General features: G+C 33.9%; 5 protein-coding genes across 5 annotated transcripts; 1 reads left to right on the top strand and 4 right to left on the bottom strand.

The window, feature by feature from the left end:
• The first annotated feature begins 1,434 nt into the window (after positions 1-1,434).
• Positions 1,435-2,424, top strand: LOC136705570 (olfactory receptor 10A6-like). Its single transcript, XM_066679245.1, has one exon. It carries the CDS (start codon positions 1,435-1,437, stop codon positions 2,422-2,424), a length of 990 nt encoding a protein of 329 aa, XP_066535342.1.
• A 2,257-nt stretch (positions 2,425-4,681) lies between these two features.
• On the bottom strand, positions 4,682-5,668 carry LOC136706109 (olfactory receptor 1M1-like). Its single transcript, XM_066680043.1, has one exon. The coding sequence runs from the start codon at positions 5,660-5,662 to the stop codon at positions 4,682-4,684; it is 981 nt and encodes a 326-aa protein (XP_066536140.1). The 5' UTR covers positions 5,663-5,668.
• A 2,977-nt stretch (positions 5,669-8,645) lies between these two features.
• LOC136707483 (olfactory receptor 1M1-like) lies at positions 8,646-9,632 on the bottom strand. Its single transcript, XM_066681601.1, has one exon. It carries the CDS (start codon positions 9,621-9,623, stop codon positions 8,646-8,648), a length of 978 nt encoding a protein of 325 aa, XP_066537698.1. The 5' UTR covers positions 9,624-9,632.
• A 2,375-nt stretch (positions 9,633-12,007) lies between these two features.
• Positions 12,008-12,952, bottom strand: LOC136707658 (olfactory receptor 51F2-like). The gene has a single exon (XM_066681858.1). It carries the CDS (start codon positions 12,944-12,946, stop codon positions 12,008-12,010), a length of 939 nt encoding a protein of 312 aa, XP_066537955.1. The 5' UTR covers positions 12,947-12,952.
• A 3,873-nt stretch (positions 12,953-16,825) lies between these two features.
• Positions 16,826-17,806, bottom strand: LOC136709389 (olfactory receptor 51A4-like). Its single transcript, XM_066684574.1, has one exon. It carries the CDS (start codon positions 17,804-17,806, stop codon positions 16,826-16,828), a length of 981 nt encoding a protein of 326 aa, XP_066540671.1.
• Between the last annotated feature and the right edge of the window lie 1,704 nt (positions 17,807-19,510).

Raw genomic sequence — 19,510 nt, 5'->3', positions numbered from 1 at the left:
CTGCGCCACCGTGCAGCCAAAATCTGAAAATAGTGAATTAAATTCAGAATGTATTGAATGAAATCAGAGAATATCTAATTAAATTATAGAATATAGAATGAATTCTCACATGATCAAGGCACTTGTGTCATCTTGTGTTTTTGCTACATATGCAGGCAGTGTTTTATTATGAGTGAGTCAGCAAGGAACCTGGTGTAAGCAATTCTGAGTAACAAGGATGTTTTTAATACATTGCCGAATGTAAGTATGGGCCAAACTAGAACTGGTGATTGTACTCAGTATAGTTCTACTGAGAAATCATTTCACCCATAGTTTTTACTGTAGAAGGCTGAATAGAATGTTTCCTCACAGGCCAGGCAATTCCAGCTTACCAGGCAAGTAATTATCCAGAAAGGAACATGCCTTCTATCTCACAGTTGCACCTCAAAACAGGCCCTTCTTATAACCTACAATTATTTCAACCACCATGTCCTTAAGAGACACAAATTGCTTCAAGAATTGCGTAATTTTCTAGTTTTACTAGTTTTCTAGTTTAAGGAAATATAAGAATATTCCAGCCAATGCCATTTTTAAACCCAGGGAATTCAGAATGCTATCACTTTGATACTAACTACCAAAATCAGTTAAAGCACGAGTTACAAGAACATTAATAGATAAACAGTTATGGATGAGTGTTATATTATAGCTAAGAGTATTAGAACAAAGATACCACAATATATATCTGTAAATTACAATATGACCAGTTCTCATTCTGGCATAGCCCCCCAGTGATTGTTCTCTGTAGTAATAAAATAAAGCACTGAACCATAACTGACTCTAAACTATTTATAGACTATCACTAATGACTAGTAAATGATCATTAATACAACTACTGCTGGACTAACTTGTTTACAATAAGTCCAGTAATTAGACACTACACAGAATGTTTTGGCCTAATTGGGTGCACTAAACCAAACCTAATAGTTTCTTTGTTTTCACACACCAAGATTAATTAATCCCAAATCGCTTTTGGACAGTTTTTCAGCTATTTATATTTGGGATGTTCACTGTTGATTGAGCCAATGAAAGCCTGGCGTGAACAGAGGTGGCAAAGTGCTGTAAGTCATATCATGGCTAGCTTAATATGTCATTACATGTGCATGGAATATTCAACTTTGAAGAGGTTTTTGATTAGTTTTTTTTTTTTTTTTTCATCTCCTTTTTTGCATGTATATATGTCTCTGTTCTATTCATTAGAAGAACATGATATGTCAATTGGCCCACAACAATTTGAGCACATTTTGTGTGCTAAAATTTTATATGTACATGGTTTCAACTAAATACATCTGTTTGTAATTCAGAACAGAATGTGTTATTGTGAACATGTCTGTTTTAAGAATGTGCCCTAATATAAACTTTGCCATATTCTCTTATAGGTGTGAATAAGCCACTCAAATGAATATTTCAGCTGTCAGTAGCAATGGGACTGATGCTCTGGATCAGGGATTTTATCTAATTGCTTTCAACACAATAGGCAATAAGAACTATATTTTCATGTCCTTGGTACTGATCTACCTGATCACTCTGCTATGCAACCTCATTGTTCTGAAGGTGTTCATCATGAACTCCAGTCTACAGATCCCTAAATTCCTTGCTGTTTGCAACCTTGCTGTAGTTGACATTTCCATCAACAGTGTTATTATTCCACAGATGGTCCCTGTGTTTGTGCTCAACCTCAATCACATCTCTTTTGAGGCCTGCTTCTCCCAGATGTTCTTCATGCATTTTTTTGGTGATTTGGAAAGCTTCTCGCTCGCCCTCCTGGCCTATGATCGTTTGATCGCTATCTGCTTTCCTCTGCGCTACCCTTACATCAACACTAATCTGAGGATGGGTCTCATTATAGCCGGCCTTTGGTTTCTGGTTTTTCTACTTGAATTGTTCCCAGTAACTCTGGCCAGCAATCTCCCCTACTGTAAATCTAGAGTAGTTCATAGTAGTTGTTGTGAACATGGCCCTGTTTTTGTTTTGGCTTGTACAGATATCTCATTTAACAAGAGACTGGCCACTGCTAAATCTCTGGTGGTACTTCTCTGCCCTTTGACATTCATTATTCTCTCTTATATTGTTGTGGTGTTTGCAGTGTTGAGAATTGCATCCACTGCACAACGTTGGAAAGCCTTCAACACCTGTCTGACACACATGGTCTTGGTCTTGATTTACTATGTCCCAATAATCCTGGCATATATTTTGGGAGGCCTGAAATTAGTACAAGCAACAGATCTTTACACTGCTATTCTAACAGTGTCTGTTACCCTCCCACCAATGCTGAACCCAATCATATACAGCTTAAAGACTGAGGAGCTGAGAGGAAAGGTGTTCACATTTATTAAGCCTCAAAAGGTCAAACATGATCTGCAAAAACAAGAAAAATATTTTAGATGAATTCACTACTGTTGCACATATAAAACCTGAACCTTAAGGCACATGATTGCCAATGGCAAAAAAGGTAATTTAACTAATAATTAAAAATAAAAAACAAAGTATGCGTCTCAGTGTCTTGTTTCATATATATCTCACAGATCAATAAAATAGGACTTTTGAATACAATTTTAAAAATAGTAATTATGTATTCATATTCTAATTAACATGACATGAATTTATTTTATTTTGATTTTAATCCAGCAGTGATTTAACTACATTAACTGTAATTACAATAAGTCCAGTTATGCATTTCACCAGTGACTGTTCTCTGTGACACTGAAGTACAGAACTGACCTTAAAATGTTGTCCCACTTACAATATTTTTTCATCTGATGTCAGCGAGCCAGTATCCAGTCACAAGTGGCAAGAAAAAAATAAAAATAAAAACATAAAGGAAAGGGTTTTGTGTGTGTGTGTGTTTAGATTATAAAAATTAGAGTAAATTATTTTCTCTACTCTTGTAGAGAAGAAAACACATTCTCAATCTCAGAAGATTGCTCTACAGTTTAAGATCTAATAAAAGAAACTACAAGCAAACAATAAAGATCAGTTGATTAGTACCCAGTCAGAAAAGAAAAAATAAATATTAGATTATGAACTAAACATATAGAAATGCTCCATTGTGCATGCATTTATACACAATTGTTTATGCTAACATAGGTCTATAGTACTCTATAGTAACTCTTTGTTTCAAACCTGTTAATAATTCACACCTTATAATAATACAACTGATATCAAATAATAAGAACTGCAATATTTAACTTATTGATGCGTATATGTATATTTATATTTGTGTAAATGTATTTTAAGCAATTTTTGAAGTGAAATATTTTTACTATTAACACAAGATGGCAGCAAAAGACCCAAAGTGGCACAATGACACAGTGTTGGGTATTGAATGAGAAAAAAAGATCAGTTACATCTTGTCTTGTAATGTATTAGATCAGTAGTAAAGTATTGAATATCATTTCCCCTGCAGCAACAATCTCTGCTTGTCTGAAAGAGTTTTTATGAGATTTTGGAATATTTCTGTGAGAATTTGATTACATGGTCATGAGACACACAATGTAGACAGGAATTGGTGTTGGGTGTATTGGATGAGAATAGTTCTGAATCACAAAATATCACACCAATTTACAAAGGTCCTGAATGGTGCTCCTTTTACTCAGAAAACAGCCAGATGTACTGGTTTTCATTTGAAATGACAGCTTTTCTGTGGAGAGTATACAAAAAAATAACATAAATGGGTACCTGGGTTCATAGGGGTATCCCATCTTTGGTGCCACACCAAGACGTTTTCATTTCATGTAAACAGAAACTACCAAAAATCATTGAGCACATAGCAGGAAAGTTCAGATAATTACATTTTTGGCGGATTCTGCATTATTTAAGTAATTGTTAATGTAATGGGAAGAAAAAAATGTGCTATGGAACTTAAATTGTTACATTTTAACAGAAGTAAAAAAATGTCATTATATTTACTACAACATTGACTATTAGAAGTCCTTCTATTTTGTCATCATTAAAGTTTAGCTGATTAACTGATTACCACATGCCAAATATAGAATCATATGGCAAATCTAAATCTCATAATCCAGGTCTCATTGTGTTCAGGACCTTATAAATATTAAAAACAACCATGTAATGTGAAACTTTGCACCACACAACAAAGGTGGAATACAAATTTAGGACCAAAGCCTCAGTGTATTGATTCTGCAGGTTCAAATATCTTTGCAAGATTACTGGAATATTCTCACAGTTATCTTGCATAGGACTTTCAACCTAATTACAAAAAATACACAATATTTGCATTTTTAAATAATGAAACCATGATTTTAAAATAAACACACATATCAGTATCATACTATTTGTGCATATTCACTTTATATATATGTCCATCATAAACTATAGTACACAGTACAGCTGCAGTAATAAATAATCACATTGTCACAAAATATTCTTTATATTTTAAACAATTTTTCAGATTTATGGCTAATTAGCAAGCTCTCCATTACCTCAGTCATATATTTAAAGCAGTGGACATCAGCACAGTGATTTGACTAAAACCAGCTGAAGACCTTAACACACAGTAAATTCACCAGTGTTAAATCACTATTAGTGTTAAATTAACACTGTTAATGTAATAATGTAACACTCTCAGTGTTAAGTTAACACTAATAGCGTTGATTTAACACTGGAGAATTTGCTGTGCATGACATCACTTTGCTAAAACCCGGACCTTTATGTTGAGCCTGTTTTTGAGGGTCTTCAGTAAGAAGTCCTTGAATTCGTTTGTGTTAAGGACATAAATGATGGGATTTACCATTGGAGGAATTGCGCTGGACAGTGATGTACTAATTATCCTTGTATTGGGATGGAGAGTAAATATTAATGCAGAAATGTATGTACTTATGACAGGGAGGAAACTTATCCCTACTATTATCAAGTGTGAAACGCAGGTTTTCAGGGATTTAATCCGTCCATCCCATGTTGTAATTTTACTTACTGCAAGAAAAATGCCTAAATATGATACTGTTATTATAACCAATGGTGCGTAGATGAATAGCACTGAACAAAGTTTTGCCATAACTGAGTTGATAGTGTTGTCATTACAAGCAATTGTATAAATTGGCCCATGGTCACAGAAATAGCTTTTTACCTCATTGGTTTTACAGAAGGAAAGTCTGGTGATCAAAGCCACTGTTGTCCCAATCAAAACAATGGAAAATGACCAAACTCCCATTGAAGCTGCCAACATGGAGAAGTTATTCATAATGGCATGGTATCTTAAGGGTGAACAAATGGCAATGAAGCGATCATATGCCAAGACAACAAGAATTAAAGCCTGTACATTGCTGAAGAAAAAAACAAAAAACATGTTTGCCAAGCAAGCATTGTAGGATATGTATTGTGAATCAAACAGAAATGTCTTCATTAGGTTTGGAATCAGTGCATTTGTTTCCCCAAAGTCTGCTAAAGCTAAATTAAATATTCCTATATATTTAGGGGTGTGCAAACTTCGGTCAGTAAGTATTACAAATAGCACAAAAGAGTTCCCAAACACAGCGATAATATAGGTCATAAACAGAAATACGAAGTAAAATTTGCTTAAAGGAATTCCAGTGAATCCATTGATGTAAAAATACTCAGGATGCACAAAGGACATATTCTGAAATAAACTTGCGTTCAAAGTGGTCATAATGAAATGAACACTTCTGTTCTCCTGTAGAAATTAAATGAAAAAATGAAATAACAATGCACAGATAAATGTACAATAATAAAAAATTATCCCTTTTATGTTTAGATGGTCAAAATAATAACAGTTCATAAGGAATTTCTGTTGTTTTGAAGAGGTTGATTTCACCTGTAGTTAAAACACAGGCATATTCAATAACACATTTCTGAACATTGTAGTCAGAATTACCCAGTGTGCTTAGCTACTCAGGAAATAAATGTGGATGTATTATATAGGGAAACATGAGATCATACCTTGTCGTGATCATGAAATCCAGAGTGGTTTTTTTTTCCATTTTTTCTTTCCCACAGAGTGCATGTATAGGATTTGTACAATAATTAATTGTACAATTTAATATGCATTCCTTTCAGTTTTATCAGCCTATCATAAAATAAGTACAAACAATTGTAATTTAACGCATTATATTACTATTTATCATGTTACTTTGAAAAAATTCTATTTAAATTATATTATAAATTATATCAGTATTACTAGTATTCAAAATAGTCACAAGAACAGGGGTCCCATGGGGACAAAGGATGAATTAAAGCAGTTAAGGCATGTAGATAAAAAGCACATGAAGAAAATAACTAGAGAAACTGAGAGCAACAGAAAAGGGCAGAACTGTAAGTGTGCGCCATTCGCCTTTTAGTTGCACTTTCTGCAGAGAAGTTATTTAGCTGGGTGGCACAGTGGTGCAGCAGGTAGTGTCGCGTTCAGATGCCTCCAGGGACCTGAAGGTTGTGGGTTCAAGTCGTACTCTGGGTGACTGACTGTGAAGTGTTTGGTGTGTTCTCCCAGTGTCTGTGCGGGTTTCCTCCGGGTTCCTCCCACAGTCCAAAAACACATGTTGGTAGGTGGATTGGTGACTCAAAAGTGTCCGTGAGTGTGTGTTGCCCTGTGAAGGACTTGTGCCCGCTTCAGGGTGTGCACACCAGAGAATATGTAATTTTTGATTGCATGTCCTTAAACATTTTTTTGTCAATTCATATTTATCTTTTTAGCACTTTTAAAGACAATAAGTGTTGCCCAAAATGCTGCAAAATATAATCAACTAACAAAACAAAAATAGATAAAATTGCAAAACATCCATATAAAAAGAAATAAAACACATGAAAAAGATCTAACACTAAAACAATGTGAAAGAACTACTGATGGCAAGACAACCACTCAACTCCAAAAGTTATCCAGAGTTGGATTTTAGGCCACTTTAAGTGGATTAGTCTGGTGGATTTTATTGTAATTTCCACCATATACAGTGTTTTGTATAGTACTATACAGTACGTTCCTCCAGGACCAATGTTCTACATATAAACATCACACCCACACACACACTTCATAAAATGGACCTCTATATATATCATATATAAGTAGTGCACTAGGTACCTGCTGAACCTGTGCCTAAAACATGTGCAAAAATGGTTCTGGAGGCAGCGCCACTTTAGAAACAGAAGCACTGTTATTGGTTACCAGCCAGAAGGTGGATGAACATGACTGGTCAGAACACATTGGGCAGAGATTTACAAAGACATTTGTGTTTGCATACTCTGGCATCCAGAAATTACTTTGGATAATGTAACTGCCTCTGAGAAAATTGTGTAATGTTAAAATGCTTTGCTGCCTTTGAGACACTTTCTAAAGAAGTATATTGTTTAGCCTTGATTTATGACTGCTGCCACTAATGGAGCTACAGAATGTTATATATTAATGCTCTGCTCCCTGAGAAGATAGTGGGAAAGCACATGACTGCTGCCGCTGAGGAACTACTTTGTGTCATTTTGCAGCTTCTCCAGACACAGCAGTCATAACTCAAATGTGCAGGAATGTACTTCTTCAGAATCTGCCTCAGAGGCAGCAGAGAATTATAACATTCTGCATCTCCCATAGAAGCACAATGTTACTTTATCCTCCATGTGCTTTGCAGCATTTCCAACAAAATATGAAACAGAATTAATTCTACAGTAACAAAAATAGAAAATTATATTGCACATTTAATTCTTCCAGATTTATTTGTGGCTATCAGAGCAGGCAAACACAAGGGCCTAGGCAGAGCTTTACTGGTTTATGGCAGAGTATTTGAAAATCCTCACCCAGTGTGTGCTAACCAAACAGGTCCATCCCTGCCTTTTGAAAGGTAACCAACTACATTAATTTTGTAGTTATGGTTGTGCACACAAGTGTTTTTCTGCAGTATTTAAGTGACATGCAAGTTTGGTAACTTGCAAAGAGGAAAAAGGCTAAGAAAACTTAAATAAGCACATGAACAAAGCACAGTGTAGGCTGCCATTCTTTCCCTTGTGTTTTGCTTTTTTTCACATACAAAAAAAGTCACATTTTTAATTATTAACAGCATTCATAATTAAGTAAGGCATTTATAAAGCAGCCTATACATTCATTTCAACAGTTGCAAACAAATCTTCCATCAAAACAAAACAACACAAAACAAAACAAAAAAACAGCGCAGATTCACATGTTGATCTATAATATATTAAAATACATTTTGCTTTTTGTATATATATATATATATATATATATATATATATATATATATATACTGATCTCAGGATTTGCCCTATAGTCGTAGGGGACTAATAAACTGAATGTATTACTAATTTAATGAGTCTGGTTCTATTGGGTCAAAGATAAAAATATTATTATTATTATTATTATTATTATTATTATTAAATCCTGTCATACATAAATAATAGATGCTGTAAGAAAGAAAATATAAATGTGCTATGGGCCTCCAATGTGCAAGTTTAACATTTGAAACATTCTCCATATTAATACACTGTTACAATAACTTTCATTAAATTCTGCTCTTTAAGTTATAGATCTGCTTTGAACAGCTTATAGTTATAGATCTATACAGTTATAGACCAGCTGATGAAATGGAGTTTGACTCTAAATACCAGTTTTCATTTAAATATGGTATTACAGTTTACTGTCACTTAGCTAAAGAATGGACCATTAATTCAGATTTTTGTTTGACCATTTTCATTATGAAATCTTTAAATTCCTTTGTGTTTATGACGTAAATGATAGGATTTACCATGGGAGGAATGGCACTTGAGAGTGAATTACTGATTATCCTAGCGTTTGGACGAAGAGTAAAAGTTAATGCAGCAATGTATGTACTCAGTAAAGGGAGGAAAAATGTTCCCACTACCAGCAGATGAGAACTACATGTCATGAGAGCTTTCAGCCGTCCAGCCCATGTTGTAATCTTACATAAAGCAAGTAAAATGCCCAAATAGGATACAGTTATGGCTATCAGAGGTACATAGATGAGTAGCACATTGCAGATTTTGGCCATAACTGAGTTTATAATGTTATCATTACAAGCAATTGTATAAATTGGCCCATGATCACAAAAATAGCTTTTTACCTCATTGGTTTTACAGAAGGAAAGTCTGGTTATCAAAGCCACTGTTGTCCCAATCAAAACAGTGCAAAATGACCAAACTCCCATTAAAGCTGCTGACATGATGGAATTATTCACAATAGCATAGTATCTTAATGGTGAGCAAATGGCAATGAAGCGATCATATGCTAGAACAACAAGAGTTAAAGACTGAACACTAGTAAAGAAAAAAACAAAAAACATGTTTGCCAAACAAGCATTGTAGGATATGTATTGTGAATCAAACAGAAATGTCTTCATAAGGGTTGGAATCAGTGCATTTGTTTCCCCAAAGTCTGCTAATGCTAAATTAAATATTCCTATGTATTTAGGAATGTGCAAATTTCGCTCAATTAATATCATGAAAAGCACCAATGAGTTTCCAAACACAGCAATGATATAGGTAAAAAATAAAAAGATAAAGTAGTATTTCACATAAGCAATTCCAGAAAATCCACTGATGTAAAAATACTCAGGGCGCACAAAGGTTTTGTTTGTCACTGAACTGTTCAAGTTGTCCATAATAACGTTAATCCTGATTATTGTCTTTTCTCTTCAGTCTGTAATGAAAAAAGATGCAAGCAATGGTTAAAAAACATTTTGTATATCCATTATATATATATATATATAGTTTTATAGTTTTAAAAATTATATATAGTTATATATAAATTATATATAGTTTTAAAAATTAAATATTATTTGTTTGTCATTTGAAGCATTTTTTTACCTTATAAACCAAAATACATTTGCACGAACATGGAATATACATGGAATATTTAAATGGTGTTAAAGGACCAAAATCATAATGCACTAAAATGCTGTTAGTCCTAGAACTGAGTAATGAAACACTCAAATGTCTGTCTGTCATATATAGAAACATCAGATAATATTTAGTCATGTGATGCTCATACAGTGTAGAGATATTTCCCCTTTGGTTACCTGAGGAGTAAGCAATATTTCCTTTTTTCCCTGTTCCTCCTATGGCAACCTAACCTGTCAGCACATGAGTAAACTGCCTTAAGCGGCTTTGTAAACAGACATACACAGTTGATAGTTCCACAACATTTTACAGTATTTGTTTAGGATTGTAATAACACGGAAGATAATGGTGACGTGGAATTACCAAAAACAAAAGTCAGATAGCATGCAAGCCCCTATATTTTTAGGTAAAACACTGACCACATCCTTTTAAAATAAACACAATATTGTAAACCCCAAACCTCATATTGGCTGTAAGGTTTACAACACTATGTACATAATACTGGGGCGTCAGCCATGTTAGGGGGTGCTCAATTCCCTTGAAACCTAGTTACAACACATTCAGTCACAAATATAGCTTGCAACAATTGACTCTTTTATTCCTTTGCTTGTTTCTGATTGGTTTTTAAGACCAATCTTGACAGACAGGTTCTCTCACTGTGAACAGGAGAGTTAGAGATTCAATATTATTATTATCAGACTTTAAGCACAAACCCACATGGTACAGTTGGCTTAACTTTTGGTGACATCTTTGCTTGATATTTCGTTTTTTGGCTTCTAGTGGCAACTACTCTCTTAGTTTGCACTGTAATTGAAGAATTTTTCACAATATGTTCATTATGCATATACTTTTTACATTTAATAAAATTATAATGATAAGAAAACTTATCGCGTATAAACCCTGTTCTATCGAGCATCCTGTTTCTGAGCCTGTCTCTAAATCGCATGTAAGTTTCTGTTTCTGTTTAGAAAGTTGTTAAACTGTCAAGACAGTCTAATAAGAGTAGTATTGCCCTATTCTTTCGATTTTTTTTTCCTGAATCAGATATTTTGTGAAGGAAAACTCTGGTGAGTTTAAATAGTGCTAGCTAAAGAAATGTTTATGTGGAAATGTGTGGAAATGTTCATGTTGGAAAACATTTAAATGTTTACAAGCAAGTGAAATAGAAAAAAAAAGCCCAGGTAGCTTCTATATGCAGTACATACATATATTCGGTTCAGTTGCTAGGTTGTTGCTAGCGGGCCTATAAGTGTAAGTGTCTTTGCCCAGATTAGCATTGTGGCTAAGTGTGCTAATGTACAAATTTAAGGCTTAAATACTGTCATGTATTGATAAATTGTTTATTTTGAGTTGAATATGCCTCAAGTACAGCATTACTAAACAAAGTGCTGCATCATGCATATTTTTGTTTTTGTTTTTTTACTGAAAATTAACAGACTCGCTGGATCTAAGTAGCATAGCTGAGAAATACAAATCCCAGTGAGCTGTGTGGGTGACATCATCCACACACTAGTGCTGTTTGATACCACCATTTTCCTTTCCGATCCAATACTGAGTAAAGTTCACGCTGTTACCCTCTCAACTCAAACCCAGAATACAGTTCTAGTTTTCTAAATGTGACTAAAGGCTTGCCCACCCATGTTTATTGAGTTATTTTTGCAAACCTAACATCATACATATTTTAGCAACTTTGAAGGCCAACATTTTTTTTTCTTTTCACATGAAATTCTATTTTGTATTAAACGTTCATCTGAAGCATTGCCTTAAACAATTCACTGTCACAATCTAAAATGCATAACATCCAATGATTTTTTAAAATTTCTTTAGAAATGTAGTGCATTTCTTGATCCATAAATGCTTAGCTATAACAAACAAATTTCACAAAATCTGTCCCCTTCACTTTGGGTGATATTCATAAGAACATTTCAACTACTGCACTTTATTGAAATGTATGAAACCATTTGTCATTTAAGATTTCTTTTTATGTTTATTGTCTTTTTTTTTGTGCTTGCATCTTGCAACAGCTACTATCATTTTACATACAGGTGAATATTAGTAACAGGCATTGGCAAATGACATTGACATTTTACCTTGATTTTGAGTTTGAAATCACATTGCTACAGCATAGACCTTTATTTTTTTTTTTTTACATTTTCACTAAGAAATCTTTAAATTCTTTTGTGTTAAGGACATAAATGATTGGATTTACCATGGGAGGAATGACACTTGAAAGTGAAGTACTGATAATCCTAGTATTGGGATGTAGAGTAAAAGTTAAAGCAGCAATGTATGTACTTATTATAGGGATGAAAAATATTCCTACTATTAACAAGTGTGAGACACATGTTTTCAAGGCTTTTATCCTCCCCTCCCAAGATGTAATTTTACTTAACTCAATAAAAATACCTAAATATGACAGAATTATGACAAGAAAAGGTGCATAAATGCATAACGTAGTCCTAATTTTTGCCATAATTGAATTTATGGTGTTGTCATTGCAAGCAATGTTATAAATTGGTCCATGGTCACAAAAATAACTTTTTACCTCAATTGTTTTACAGAAGGAAAGTCGGGTGATCAAAGCCATAATTGCCCCAAGCAAAACAGCACAATATGACCATATTCCCATTAAAGCAGAAGCCATGAGAGAGTTATTCACAATTCCATGATACCTTAAGGGTAAACAAATAGCAACATAGCGATCATATGCCAAGACAACTAGAGTTAAAGACTGTACACTAATGAAGAAAAAAACAAAAAACATGTTTGCAATACAAGCATTGTAAGATATGTACTGTGAATCAAACAGAAAGGTTTTAATTAGGTTTGGAATCAGTGCATTTGTGTCACCAAGGTCCGCCAAAGCTAAAATAAAGATGCCCATGTATCTAGGAATATGCAAACTTCTGTCTATATATATCATGAAAAGCACAAAAGAATTTCCAAACACAGCAATGATGTATGTAAAAATTAAAAAGATGAAATAGTATTTCACATAAGGTATTCCAGTAAATCCACTGATGTAAAAGTACTCAGGGTGCACGATGGTTGTGTTTTGCATTAAACTGGAGTTCAAGCTGCTCATAATGACTTTTATTCTTATCCCTTTTTTGTTAGTAAGTCTGAAATGAAATACCTATTAAAGCAAATAATGGTAATGTTTGATTTTAATAACAATCACGTTTTTTCAAGAGCTCCATTTTACCTTATTCATAAAAACAAATGCATAGGAAGCAAATGTAAAGTTGATATTAAAATATGAGAGATATCAACTGGACCTGTGCTATGAAGAACCATATATTTGAAATTATTGCAAACACTTTTAAGCCTGAAATTATGTTGCTTGTCACACTCTGTTTAAAAGTAAGCAGTCAGTAAAGCATTTTGTCAGTTTTTATGCTATATTTTTCAATTGAATGCATGTCTATGCTCAAAAACTGTATCTGCATTGTCATAAAGGGATAATCTGGCAGTGCTCCTAAAAAAAGAATGGTTGATATGATTCTTGGCTGCAAGGGCTCTTTTAGTAGTACTATATAGAGAGAGAAACCAGATCAAATTTTGTCATGTGTGAGGTTATACAATGCAGTGTTTTTTATTTTTCCCCCTTCTGGGAACTCAAATGGCTAATAACCCCTCTTTTGTTAGCCACATGGTTAGTAACAACTTTTCTCATGAGACTAGTGGTGCAGTGGGATTTCACTGGCCTCTATGTCAGGATTTTACCTGTTCTAATCTTGGCCAGGGTAATTCTCTTTCCCTCTGTTGGTCCTCTCCAACCTATTATATATATATATATATATATATATATATGTTTATATATATTTATTTATGTATATTTTTGTTAAATTTAGTTTTCTGGTTATCCTGCACTTGAATCCATTAACGAACTGCTCCACTGGTAACTCACTCAGGGATCCTTGGTTCTAACCCATCCCTGTGCAAGCCATCACATTAGAGAAGGGAATTGTAGGGCAGTCTAGAAGGTAAGGTACAAGTGGGTGGGTTTTGGGATAAAGCATTAATCAGCCACTGCAACCATTTTCACCATTTAATGAAGATCTGAAAATACAAATAATAAGCAGGTAAATAAATGTTAGAACAAAGTTCTTTACTGTTATTGCTAAATTGTGATATGATACCTAAACTTAGTGGATCACATGTATACAATGCAACAACACATGAATTTTGATTCAAATCCTGATCCAAATTTTCCAGCTCAAAAAATTGCCCTGTGTCACTCTGTCGTCTTTGTCAGAAGTCTTGTTTGCTGAAGAACATGTTTTAATAACATGGTTATAAAGCACTTTCATGTGAGTTTGCTATATGAGAAGGTTTCACATTTTTTCTATACTATCGAGGTGCACCAGAAGGGTAACATACTGATGGTTGCTGTTATAAGAGTAACAGAATAACTGGGTAACACATAGCATGTTACACCAGTCTTTACCAGCAAGGGGCAGCAGATATATTTTTTATTTGTTTGTTTGTTTGTCCTATAAAGCTCATATATGCTCAACATTATATACGGATACACACAGAGCCTTCTGTCCCTACTCTGCATTCATCTGTATATGTGCACATTCTCTGAAATCTTAATGATATGGAGAGAACATAGCAGGACCTGAAACTGTAGCAGAAATTAAAGTGAAACATGATCATTGGTAAAATAAGCATACAAAATTCTAAAGCATGAGGCAAATTATTTTTAATGCCTCTCAGACCAAGTGATAAATGGCACCTAAATGAACTTTGTCCCCTCAATAATTCCTCCTTAAATACCCTGAGGATATCACATATTTTATATCTGTATGTCATTTTACATAGAAATGTGCAATATAATAAATGTTTCCTTACTTTTAAAGAAGCTTGATATTTTTCTGAGGTAGACTGATTTGTATAAATGTTGAAAGCTATTGTATTAAACTTAGATATTTCTGTATGACCATTAATTACTGAATTACCAGTTTAAACAGTTCTGCTGACTTTGCAATTTCTATAACTTACAAGTTTTACCATTTCATTTCCAAGCCTGAAAGCAAATCTTTCTGTAAGTACTGAAATATACGAAGTACACTGTAAATAATGTTCAAAGTAATCAACTTGACTGGCGTCCCCTCCAGGGTGTATTCCTGCCTTGCGCCCGATGATTCCAGGTAGGCTCTGGACCCCCCGCGACCCTAAAAAATTGGATAGGCGGTTACAGATAATGGATGGATGGATGGTAATCAACTTGATTGAGTGATTCTAACATTAAATTAATTGAAGATTTCACTCAATTAAACAATTGAATTAATTTCAACAATTCTTCTTTTTGAGTTTGTGAAACTAAAATTTTGATTTAGCAGAGTCCTGTTTGTGGTTTTAAGTAAAAATACCTGGACACGAGAGGTTTAAGTGAACAGAAATATTATGAGTTTATGCAGCATGTCGCCTGAAATCACAGACCTAGGACCAGTGCAGCAATTTTCAGTGAGATGGTCTGGGGTTCACTACTTTTAGTGAATTTAGACAGATATATGTGTTTGTTTCAGTGCAAGGGGAGGTGGCGCAACAGGTAGAATCACTGTCACATAGCTCCAGAATCCTGGGGTGCTGGGTTTGAGACCTGCATCGGGTCACTGCCCTGAGGAGTTTGGTGTGTATAAACACTGATTGGTAGGTGGACTGGCTGTGCAAGAGTGTCCATAGGTTTCAGCGTGTGGTGCCCTGTAATAGAATACCTTGGTTACAGACAAAGAATGAATTTATTGTTAAATTAGTTAATGTTACTTAAAAGTCTTGAGTACCAGAAATGCATATTTTTGAGTTGTATTAAGCATCAAATTAAGTTTTAGATATTTAAAGTAAATGTGTATGCATACTTCTGACTGTTTAGTTTATAAACTTAAACAATGTATAGCAACAGATTGCCTTGTTTTTTCTTTGAGTTCTGCTAACTTATTCAGGTTTGTAGTGTAGGATTCAGCTAACCGACTACACAACTGATTATTACTTCTGGAATTATTCTCTGAAAGTTACCAGGAGTATACCAAATAGTGTAGTTGCATTTTACAGTACAGAGAGCCTGTTTAACATTTTACAAATATCCAGAAATAATTAAATTAAGAAGCAATTAAAATTAAATCATGTCCCTTAAATGTTTTCTTTTATTATTTCATTTTATTTCAAAATATTTCAAAATTATCAGAAAATACCAACTATTTCTTTAAATCATGAAAAAAATACAAGAAAAATACAAGCCATCTAAAAAAATTTTGCCTTATCAAAATACATTTACAATTATTTTGATTTTGAGACCATTTACAAGTACTTTGAAAATGTGTCCTTGTTTTAATGCTAATATTTGAGTACATACAGAAACTAGTGTCAGTGCTGACACTTAAATACATAGAGCAATAGAGAAAAAAGCAGTCAAGGTTTTGCAAACCATTTTTGACAATAAATTGACTATACAATAAAAATCAGTCATGTGTCAGAAATGTTGTTGAGAATCATTTTATCAAATAACAGTTCAACTACATGTCACATCTAGCAATCCATTTATCTATAAATAAACAGCTATAATAAGAACCCCATTTGAACTTATTTAGACTCTCAGACCTACTTTTAATAAGACAAAAAAGTAGTACTTTTCTGTCTTATTAAAGTAAGCTCACATTAACAGTTTTAATATCAACTGCATTAAATTTGATTCTCAGTTTTATTTCTATTTTCTTAATTGTATATTGTGTACATTGACTATGTCCTAGTGTAGGTTCTGTGAAATGTATTAGTAAAATTAGTTTGAAGTCAATTAACTGTCCTTAATAAAATGTTCACTAGAACAAGTCTAGTAACCTCTTGTTGTGCAGATCAGTATTTTCTGTTTGAGCCTAAATGTATTTCTGTATTAACTGTACATACTTGAAACAGTCCTCAGGAATATTAAAATTAGACATAAAATAGTATTTCGATTAGAATTTCACTTTGTTAAAGCATGTATCTTTATTTTGGATCTCTTTTTGAGCATTCTCACTATGAAATCTCTGAATTCTTTTGTGTTTAGGACATAAATGATGGGATTCACCATGGGTGGAATGGCACTTGATAGGGAAGTATTTATTATCCTTGCATTGGGATGGAGAGTAAAAGTTAATGCAGCAATGTATGTACTTATTATAGGCAAAAGAAAAATTCCTACTAGGAACATATGAGTGAAACAAGTTTTCAGTGCTTTCATCCGTCCCTCCCATGTTGTAATTTTACTTAGTTCAAGAAAAATGCCTATATATGACAGAGATACTGCAACCAAAGGTGCATAGAGGAACAGTGCAGTGTAGATTTTTGCCATAACAGAACTCATGGTGTTGTCATTACATGCATTATTATAAATCGGTCCATGATCACAAAAGTAGCTTTTTATCTCATTGGTTTTACAAAGGGAAAGTCGACTGATGCCACCTACCATCAAACCAATCACAGTGATGGAAAGTGACCATACAACAATTAAAACCACAAACATAAGGGAATTATTCACAATTGAATGATATCTTAATGGTAAGCGAATAGCAATATAACGATCATATGCCAAAACAACAAGAGTTAAAGACTGAACTCCAAGGAAAAAAAAAACAAAAAACATATTTGCTAAACATGCATTGTAAGATATGTATTGTGAATCAAACAGAAAGGTCTTCATTAAGTTTGGAATCAGTGCATTTGTTTCACCAAAGTCTGCTAAAGCTAAATTAAATATTCCAATGTATCTAGGAATGTGCAAACTACGGTCAGTAAATATCATGAAAAGCACAAACGAGTTTCCAAAGACAGCAATGAAATATGTAAGAAACAAAAAGATAAAGTAATATTTTACATAAGGTATTCCAGTAAACCCACTGATATAAAAGTACTCAGGGCGCACAATGGATATGTTTTGAAGTGAACTTGAGTTAAAATTATTCATAATGAAGTTGAAGTCTTCAACCTGAAATGAAATACACAATGTAAGCAGATCACAAAAACAATATTCAGAGTTTTAAAAAATTGAAGAGATTACATTAATCAATGTATTAATCAAAAACAAGCATATACCGTTATTATGTATATTTTCCAGTAGTAAAGTGATAATAATATGTTTTGAATTGCTTTTAGATCTCTTAGTGATTTAAGATATTCAAATAGTGATGCTTTCAATATATATATATAACCCAGGCCATATGTCACAAGACGTCATACAGTGCATTCATATTACTTTTTTCTTTTTGACGGGGTGGGTAATTAAAAAAGAAAACATTAATTAGGCTAAATATATAAATAATTATTTAAATGTCAGTCATATGAATAGACAAGCCTCAGCACATTTATTGTTCAAGACATGACACTATACACTTAACGTAAATATATACCTTAATATGTATTACTGTAATGTGTTATGCATATACAAGAGACAACATTCGTACTTTGCTTTGCCAGTGCACTAAAATGTGCACTTCTTTATATCTCCATGGCTTCTTACCTAGCCTGACTATCCCTCGGTTTAATTATTTCTGCTATGTTTTCTTCTTAGTGAGCTTATTGATTCAAAGGCTTTTAGGTCTAAGGAAATGTTAAAGAGTGTCATCTGTGTATTAATTATAACTAATTTCATTTTCCTTAATGATATAAGGAAATATAAATTGCATAAATATGTTGAACAGTAAATGCCTGAATTTTGATCCTTGTGGGACACTTGAAGTTTTTAATTTTGTTCTGAGGAAGAAGCATCTAATCCAACATAAACATCACACTCACTTCTATATTACTTCAGCCACTGAGAACTTTCCATTACTGCAGCCTAGCAAATATTATTTTATGATCAAATGTGTCAAAAACAGAACCTAATTCCAGCAGGACAGGAACAAATAGATTGCTAACATCAAATCAAATCAAATTTATAGCGCTTTTCACAACTGATGTTGTCACAAAGCAGCTTCACAGATTTACAGTAAGACAAAGATTTGACATGAAATGTAAAAAAAAATGTAAAACCCTCAAGTGAGCAAGCCAGGGGCGACAGTGGCAAGGAAAAACTCCCCCAGCTGAGGAAGAAACCATCCTCCTCTGGTCAATCTACTGGTGATAACAGTTAGTAGTCCGTGAGAACTTCAGTGTAGGGGCAGCTTCAAGGCACTTGGTGGTTGCTGGAGCGTGGGCAGCTGATCTGAAGCATGGAGGAGGATCTCGACAGTCATCCATCAGTGTCCAGACAGACAGGTGGGCAGTCATTTTCTCGGAAAAATGTAAAGGGATGGAATTAGTTTTGAACTGTTTGGTGTTTGTAAAGGAGAAAATGTGAACATTTACAGAGTGTGGCTAATGACAGATCTGACTATGACAGCTTTAAGTAAAAGGAGAGAACCAGAAGGACACACAGACACGGAAGCATCCTGAAACACAGCCATCCCTCCGCTCCACCGTCAACAAACCTGTGTGATCGGGTGAAGTGGCGGGACGACAGCACCAGCGTCTCAGTTTACTATAATTCCCTGTGTCCATGGACCCCCCTGGATCTGCCGCCTTTATCTATGGGTGAGCATTAACTACCAAAAGATAAACTAAATAAATAAGTTTTTAGCCTAGATTTGAAGATTGCGACTGTGTCCCAAACATTTTCTGGAAGATCATTCCA

Source organism: Hoplias malabaricus, chromosome 1, assembly GCF_029633855.1.
Source record: "Hoplias malabaricus isolate fHopMal1 chromosome 1, fHopMal1.hap1, whole genome shotgun sequence".
NCBI classification, from domain to species: domain Eukaryota; kingdom Metazoa; phylum Chordata; class Actinopteri; order Characiformes; family Erythrinidae; genus Hoplias; species Hoplias malabaricus.
Note: the sequence above shows the minus strand (reverse complement) of the source record. Positions and strands in the feature narration are given on the sequence as shown.

Excerpts from the sequence above, each read along its gene's own strand:
- LOC136707483 (XM_066681601.1), bottom strand. The coding sequence starts at position 9,623 with ATGGACAACTTGAACAGTTCAGTGACAAACAAAACCTTTGTGCGCCCT.
- LOC136706109 (XM_066680043.1), bottom strand. The coding sequence starts at position 5,662 with ATGACCACTTTGAACGCAAGTTTATTTCAGAATATGTCCTTTGTGCAT.
- LOC136707658 (XM_066681858.1), bottom strand. The coding sequence starts at position 12,946 with ATGAGCAGCTTGAACTCCAGTTTAATGCAAAACACAACCATCGTGCAC.
- LOC136709389 (XM_066684574.1), bottom strand. The coding sequence starts at position 17,806 with ATGAATAATTTTAACTCAAGTTCACTTCAAAACATATCCATTGTGCGC.
- LOC136705570 (XM_066679245.1), top strand. The coding sequence starts at position 1,435 with ATGAATATTTCAGCTGTCAGTAGCAATGGGACTGATGCTCTGGATCAG.